Source organism: Pundamilia nyererei, unplaced genomic scaffold, assembly GCF_000239375.1.
Source record: "Pundamilia nyererei isolate P.nyererei 1_Seehausen unplaced genomic scaffold, PunNye1.0 scaffold00345, whole genome shotgun sequence".
NCBI lineage: Eukaryota > Metazoa > Chordata > Actinopteri > Cichliformes > Cichlidae > Pundamilia > Pundamilia nyererei.
In genome coordinates this window covers 1-8,301 of record NW_005187746.1, presented here as the reverse complement: position 1 = coordinate 8,301, position 8,301 = coordinate 1, and the positions used below count along the sequence as shown (strand labels likewise).

Here is an 8,301-nt window from a genome sequence, read left to right as displayed (position 1 = left end):
TTATGCTGCCTCCTAGCCTTTAGTGCCACAGCAGATAGTGCCCTATCCACATGTGACACAAGTATTACAAGTATTTCACACAGCAACACATACATGTTTTCAACTTATTTTAACTTTTACTTATTTGTCTCCATGCTGGGGGAGCTGCTTCTGCTTAGCTCTGCTGGGAATCCTTAAAGCTGTTTGGGACTTCCAGTCAGCAAAATAATCAACCATAAGGCCACCCCTATAAAAGACATTCTGGAGGCGCCAGATGGTTTCCTGTGTCAGCTGAAACACACATTATACAACTTATGAATCGTGTCTTTGTTGCTGTTTTGGTTTGGGGGGGTCAGTAGCCTCACCTGTCCCTGTACTGTGTCTGCTTTATTCTATTTTGCTTTTCAAATCTGCTTTCAGCATAGACACCAGACATTCCCATTGAAAAGATCTTTTTCAATGGGAATGTCTGCCTCGGGCAGAGTCTTCATCAGCAGTCATGTTCAAGCAGGTCTTACTGGATGTTTTGCATTTGGTTTGTTAACTTCAGCCCTGAACTAACATAGTCAGTCTCTGTGTATAACTGAAGCTTCTGATCACTTACGAGCTGAAATGGCAAATCACCATATCATTTATTTCAGTGCTTCACTGCGAGAATCTCCCCATCACTTAATCCACATTTCTATAAGTACATTGCAATAATATGATAATTATGTAAAAGCATGGTTTTCTAGTCTTCTTTTCTCATATTCAAGTATTGCAAGTTATTTAACCGGTGAGAGTAAACAGTGTACTTGAGGGTGAGTTCATATTCTTTCTATGCGAAATCAGAGCAAGAGATTTACAGTTACATTAACATCGTGGGTCCTGTAGCCATTTCTCTCAGGGCGCAGTGTCGGTATAGAGGCCTGCTCTAAAACTGTAATGCAAACACTGCGTGACATTCACACTGCTGGGCGTGGGCATCGAGCAGCAGGCGGGATCGTCTTTGGTGCAGTTCCCGTCGAGCTGCCAGTGGGCAAACAAACAGGTGAGTCCTCAGCCGTGCAGCCGGTCGAGGCTCAGGTTCCGCCCAGCTACAGCAGCTGTCAGGTGTCAGTGCTTCAGTGGTGGGAGCCGTGTGTCGCTAACTCAGCTTTGTCTGTTTACGATATGAGAGGACGGTACAAAATAAATGAGCGCAGGGGCAGACGGGGAGAAGCCGACTCCTCTGCTCCGCTGGGGGACACCGCGGCGGGCTCACCTGTCCCAGGTGCAGCAGTGCGTGATGTGGGAGGCACTAAGAAAGGTAGGCGAGAAGATGTTTTATCTCTGAGGCAGAACATTTATTATTAAAGGACTTTATCGCAGCTCTTGTACTTTTACAGGAACGATGCTGGGCTTCGTTGTTTGTGTGTTTTATCTAAGGAACTCCTAACAGCTTGTAGTAACTTTACAAACTCACCGGACACGTTTTTGGGTACACCTGTTCGACTACTAGTTACCACAGATATCCAACCAGCCAATGATACACTGAGCTACAGAAACACGACTTTAAACGTAGCATGGTCGTCAGATCGACTGTTTGCTGATCTACTGTCAGCGCCTGGGCGTGTGTTGTTTAGAGAGAGCGCTCCAGACAAGAGAAACTATGATGCGATAACAGACATCAGACTTCGAGCTTGGTCCTGCACCATGAAGCCAGGACTTCTTTACGTTTTTGGATTGACCCTAAAATCAGCCTAAACAGTCACATGAAGCTGGTTATCAAACGAGCTGTGGGCCACTTTAGTGTTCAAGTGGCACAAAAACAACCAAACAAACAAGAAAACAGCCACAAATATTTCAGAAAATGTTTTGTTTCTTTGTTTTTATTTCAAATATTGTATAAATAGACTCTTAACTAACTGAAGTCTTTCATTGAACGAACAAGCAAACACACTGGTCCCTGTCATTGTGTTCATATTTAACAAAATCAAACTGCACACATGAGTTTGTGACTCTCTCACTGAGCGAACACAGCCTCAGCATGTTTGTGCTCTCTGCTCATATTGGTTTCAAAAAAGTCCCTTCAAGGGCCAAACTGCCTTACATTTATTCACATCGGTATACGGGCCACAAGTAGGGCCGACATGGGCTGCATGTGGCCCCCGGGCTGCGAGTTTAAGACCGCTGTACTAAATTCAGATTTCTGCAGCGCATCCATGTGAAGAGGGTGATGTTGGCAGCATGTGGCCAATCTTAAAGGGTCGTTTAATGGATCATACAACCTTTTTTTGCACAGATAGTGATCGCCTACTCCAGAGAGGTTAGCAAATGGTGATTGGAAATCTATAAAGAATCTAAATATATAATAGTCAGATATAACACTGTGGTTAATTATTAATCTGGGGGCACAGAGTGGTAAAATAAACATTTTATTTCCAGTGAATTATTTTAATACTGAGCTCTCAGTCCTGCCGTAGACGTCTATGGTGACAGGTCAGAGCTCTGACACTTTAGCCTGCATCCATTTAAACGTTGAAGCTTACTGTTCCACAGCCCGATAAAGGAGGCATGGAAACTGGAACAAAGTTTGGAATTCTAGAGTCCTGACAACCCTGCTAAAAACAGGAATGTGAGGATTCACTTCACTCATCTAAAGGTGTTGTTTAAATGGGACCTGCTTCGTTCTGTGTGCATGTTTGAGGAAAAGACAAAAGCAAAGTGCAGGGAGCTGAGCTTGTGCAGGTTACACTGTGAGCCACTTTACTCTTATCAGTCTGTGTTATGCTATTTATTTATTTTGTTTGCTTCAATGCATTTTATTGAGCTTTTTTTCTCTTTTATTGCAACTATATTTAGCCTTGAAAAACATATTTCATTTGATTGTATTTACTTGAGCTGCGTTTATTCTTTCTCTTTGACTGAGCTCTTTTCATTTCGGTCTTATTTTGAAAAGTTCTTCAAAGCTCTTTTCATTTCGGTCTTATTTTGAAAAGTTCTTCGACTCTATGCAGGCGTATATGTTGTAGGTTCTGTTGACTGTTTTGGCATCTGTAATGCAGAAGTTACCCGTCATTTAAACCTGACGCTATACTGTGTTGATGATACACTGACATTCAGATAGGTGTCATACAGTAGGTGAAGCACGGCCACATCTTACAGCTACAAGTCATTATATGTTAAATATGACACTGTTGAGTGTTAAATGATCACTTTTGACAGTGTTATATTTTTTAAAGTAACCTAGTCAGAAGATTAACAATGGCTAACACTGAGCAGTGCTGGTTTTCTAACATTTTGAGTTACTTTCCGGTGTTAGAAAATCAGCACTGCTCTGTAGAGAGCTGGTTCTGTGTCATGGCGCCACAGCAGTCTGATCCTTCATGTTTTCCTGCAGGTGCCAGACGTTCCATTTATGGTAACGACAAGGTCTACCTCGGAGTCCGTGTCAGAATGCCAGTAAAGGATCTGCTGAGAAACATCCGCCTCACTCAAGGCTGTGGCCAAGATTTGAAGGTAGGCTTGAGGTTCAAAACACACGCGTACAATAAAAGTGTGACAAAGATACAGCCGCACAGAAACACATTTCACTGCTTGGAAAAGGAAATCTTGTGTTTTCTGAAATCATAGTGAGGTTTACAAGTTCCCCCAAACGCTGCACCAACTGAAGCCAAGGCAAAATAAGAAAGTGCGTGTAACATGTGACATGCTGTAGTCATCAAATGTGAGATTATCACAACAGCGTCTTAATAACTGATAACTGCAGGCAGCAGCACACAACCGGCTGCCGATCACGCCCGTTTTATCCTCAGGTAGAGAACTGATCATAATGTGCAGCCGAAAACTGATCTAATGTATCGTCTGCAGCGTGAGCTCACTTCTCAGACGGCACTGTGGTGGTGCTGGCTGTTTATGAGCTGAAAGTAAAGGTTCTGTTAATCATGCTTAAAGAGTGAAAGTGGCTTTGCATTAGGTTCACTGTAGGTTCAGAAAGATACTGCATGAATAGGTAAAAATTGGACTTCTGTATAAGTTCTGTATAGTATTATATTTAGATTTATATTCACACTGACGCACTCTTTGTTTTTATCCCTTCATCATCCAACTGTGTGAATGCAGGACAGATGCAGCAAAACAGCCAAAGGTCAGTGCAATCTTTATTTAACGCGGCAGTGTGCACCACGGAGGAGGTCGTGTGTTGGGTTGGTTGGCTTCTTTGCACGAAAATGTTGGCAGTGGTGGGGTTAGCCTATGTTGGATGGATGTGCGTCATCTCATGCGTGATGTTAAGAGAATTTTCCGTCGTGGCAGATTTATAGTGTTGTTTGGGGGTGTTATGGTGTCACGCAGGCTTTTGGGCCTGGCTTAAGAAGAAGCCAAACATCCTGCGTAGAGGTGTGCTGACTTATACTTGACTCTTTGTTCCTCAGGAGACTTAAAACGAGCTAAAACGAGCTCCAGGCGCCGAACTGTCAAGGTCAGTGTTATAAAAGACAGAACTCTGCTCCACCCAGAAGGTTTCAAAGTGCAAAGCTTTGGTATGCTGTAAGCTACATGTCATTTTGAAGAGCAGCTCAAATACTCTGCAGTACTCTTTGGCTTTCAGACACAACAGCCGTCACAAAGCCTGGAGGAGCTGTCAATCATCGTCGAAGTACTGGAAGAAGATCTCAGGACTGGCAGCAGAAACCCATTGTCTCCCCCACCCCTGTCCCCCACTGATCCACCAGTTTCTCCTCAGCTGTCTCCAACTGGTAATATGTTTTTTAAAGCTACTCCTTAAAGTGAGACTGTGACTGGCAATTACTTCCACCCTTGATGTACCACGCTGTCTCCGCTCGGTGCAGGACTTAACGGTGACGAGTACGATGAAATCATTCCCAGCCCCCCGTCCTACATGACCTACTCTCCAGGCACAGCAGAGTACCACCAGACCCCTCCTGGCTTCATGTTTCCCAGCTGCCCGCCCTCGATCTTTGGAATTGTGAGCAAAAATGGTGAACAAAGGCAGGAGTGGTTTGGTCCCAGGAATTACAGTGAATATAACGTGAACGGCGGCGCTTTCTTCTGGACACAGCTGCAGAAAGAGGAGGGCCAGCTGAGGGATGTCTGCGATGCAGAACTGCTGTCCGCTGATGAGCATGGCAGGACGTAAGTTTGATAGAAGACTGTCTCTGTATGTATGTTAAAGGTAATGGCCACCAAAGAGGAGGCGCTTTTACTGTTCACCTTGATTGGACGCCCACGAGCAAAAAAACTAGCTGAAATTTTCAGGAGACACAGAGGTGAAATGAAACTGCAGTAATGTACAGTATGAAATATAAATGTTGTTGTTGAACATTAAGTCTCATACATCTATCCTAGCAGAGCATCTACTGCCCAGAACTATTTCAAAAAAGAGCCCTGAGGGTAAATTATTCATGTGGACCAGATCGGGGTTAGTCAGCCGTCGTTATTGCACGGCTGCAGATTACTTTTTAACTTTTTAACAAACTAGAGCATTTAAGCTAGCCAACACATGTCATTAGACTAATGCTACAGTTATTTTACAAATATAAAAACGACTGAAGAATTAAGAGTCAAAAAGGAACCAGACGATACTACGACTCGTTTGTCCTCCTGCAGTGGTAGGCAGGTTAAATCGTCCACTGTCTCTCACCTCGCACCGACGGCTGGGCTGCACGGTCCTGCACACGCAGTCGTTCCAGCTTTTACTGCAAAGGGACAGATTTTTACTACACTGTAAAAAAATTGTAATTGTAATCTAAAAGTATTTTACTGCGTATTTTACAGTTTTGTACTGTTTTTCTTGAATATCATTAAATTCACATAAATAGACTGATTTTACATTTTTACTGGTGATGGTCAGAGGGCAATAGTAAAGTGGAATTGTAAAGCGCTTTGAGGGTCTCATAAAGCGCTATATGAATGCAATCCATTATTATTCAAACCAACTGTTAACTGTATATTTCTGTACATTTAATGGTAAATGGCCTGTATTTGTACAGCGCTTTACACACCCAGTCATCCACACATTCACACAGTGCTGATGACGCTACATTGTAGCCACAGCCACCCTGGGGCGCACTGACAGAGGCTTTAAGTATATATTGCTGCATTCATTGACCTTGTTTATAGGTAATTTCATTGTTTAATCACATTAAATTGTTCCTAATTTAATGTTTAAAAGCACGTGAAAAGGCAAAATCCCATGTAAAATTAGGGCAACAAACTGTATTGTCATTACTGAAAATAACCGTATTTTCATGGGAAAGTTTTTTTCTGGTATTATTTTGGCGCCCCAGCTGCTGGGATATTACTGTTTTTTAGGATTTTTTTTTACGGTGCAGAGAACCTTATGCTGGAGCTGACAGTCGAAACTGTGCATGTACAGCTGTGGTCAAAAGTTTGCATCCAGTGATCATGGGCAGGAATGTCATGGACGTTCTGGGCTTTTAATGATTTCTTTTGAACTATTGATTTTTAAATTAATAGTTAAATTTAAACAAGAGCTGGGGACACACGTTTGAATTTATTTGGGATTTTCTCTAATCCACACAGGATCAAAATATGCATATACCCCCCATTAATACTTGTCCCTTAGCATGTTCACCCTCAGTGACATCCGTTTGGCAGACATTAATGAGCTTCTGGATGAATACTTGCTCACTCTGTTTGGCAGATAACTATAAATCTCTTGTCTTAGCAGCAAAAAGATAGATGCACTGGAAAATCAACAAATGTGTCATTTAGAAAAAATCTGTATGCGTTTGTATTGAGGTAATGGGCCCTTTTCAAAGTAAAAGTTTGAGCTTGTTGGCTACACTAACATAATGTACTGTTTTTTTTATCATTGTGTTGACATAAAGGTAGACAGAGCCACTGTCTAACTTCAGCTTGTGATCTCACCTTTAAAAAATCCAGATGGTGCTTTCTAAACTGCAAATTTCGTGTCTTCTGCAAAGTCAACAAGCTGCCAGCAAATTTCTGTTTGGCAAAGATTCATGAGATCTTCTTCTTTCATCGCTCTCTCTTGTTTTTTCAACCATGTACTTACGGGATCCTGTAACTGATGTCTCAGAGCTGTGCTGAAGGACTGACTTGCAAAACCAGCCTTCAACTAGTTTGGTCACATTTGTTGTCGTTCAACATTTAAGTTCCTTTTTTTCAAAGGGCGTTTTGACATGCTGGAAACTCACGCTCGGTTTTTGTCTTCTGCTGTTACTTACATTCACCAGGGCACTGCTCTAATTAGTCTGCTGCAAGGAGGACACAAAGAAGCTCACTCAAATGTGCAGAAGTCCTTGGACACAAGACAAACTTTCAGTTTACACAGACACAGCTCCAGTTACATTTGCATTTATTGTATTTCATGTATTCGATGTTCGTGTATGAAAATGTTTTTTGTTAAAGAATTTGTCAGACCACAGGAAGAGTAGCTGCCGCAGAAGCTGATGGAGATCTTAATACACAAACAAATAAAGTGTCCATAACCCACCTTTACCCATTTCTGTAGCCCTGTGTCAGTAAAAACTTGAATCGCTTATTTGTGTTTCTCCTTCCAGAATTCTTCACAGAGTAGCATGTGTTGGAAAGAGGGCTCTGGGCTTTGCCATTGCTAAAAGGATGGCCACATTCAACAGCCTGGACCTAAAAGACTCAGATGGCATGGTAAACAGATTTCTATTTTTATGAATATTACAACTATCTGTTGCTTTATACAACATTTCCCTCCAGTGTTTTACAAGCCTGGCAACATGTCAGGCATCATTTTTCTTTGCTTTTAAGCCTGTAACCAGTAAGTTAGCTAACACCACAACGTGACCAGTTTATCAGCAGTACTGGGACTAATAACAGCCAATAAATGAAAATGACAATTGAGTGTTGACATTGCACAGTTTGTCTAACGGGGGAAATCTGCAGTTTACCTCTTGACAACCTGTCGTTTAGAACACTTACAAAAAACAAGTAGTAGCTAATCCAAGCTAATCTGAGCTGATGTAAAACACATGGTAGGTGATGATAATGGTTCATCTGTTTCAAAGAAAAAATACCAGCCAGTATATCAAAATATCAGATTTTTAATCCACCAAATATTGCTATTGGCCTTTGAAATCCTGCATTAGCTAATGTGTCCTCGTGGTTTTCCCTGTTAGCCATGTGCAGATAACAAGCACGGGGGATAAAGACGTTTAAAATATGAACTTAATACTGTGTCACCTGTTCAACTAAGATTCTTCCAGCCCGTTCTCCCTCCTGGGGCGTAATATGATGACGATTTGTCACGTCCCACGGCATTCCTGAGGAGCGCGACAGGTGACCGCCCATGTTTTTGTTTTTTTTGTTTGTTTGTTGTTG

General features: G+C 42.1%; 1 protein-coding gene across 1 annotated transcript; it reads left to right on the top strand.

Moving 5' to 3' along the window:
- The first annotated feature begins 986 nt into the window (after positions 1-986).
- LOC102203233 (uncharacterized) lies at positions 987-7,842 on the top strand. Its single transcript, XM_005752125.2, has 7 exons — positions 987-1,267; positions 3,341-3,459; positions 4,063-4,087; positions 4,374-4,420; positions 4,550-4,697; positions 4,791-5,094; positions 7,509-7,842. The coding sequence occupies exons 1-7, from the start codon at positions 1,132-1,134 to the stop codon at positions 7,636-7,638; spliced, it is 909 nt and encodes a 302-aa protein (XP_005752182.2). The 5' UTR covers positions 987-1,131; the 3' UTR covers positions 7,639-7,842.
- Positions 7,843-8,301: the final 459 nt, after the last annotated feature.

What these genes read in the sequence shown, in the direction of transcription:
- LOC102203233 (XM_005752125.2), top strand. Translation starts at nt 1,132, where the DNA reads ATGAGAGGACGGTACAAAATAAATGAGCGCAGGGGCAGACGGGGAGAA. An exon ending in ATGCAGCAAAACAGCCAAAG is followed by an intron (nt 4,088 to 4,373) that starts GTCAGTGCAATC and finishes TTTGTTCCTCAG; the next exon opens with GAGACTTAAAACGAGCTAAA. An exon ending in TCCTCAGCTGTCTCCAACTG is followed by an intron (nt 4,698 to 4,790) that starts GTAATATGTTTT and finishes CGCTCGGTGCAG; the next exon opens with GACTTAACGGTGACGAGTAC.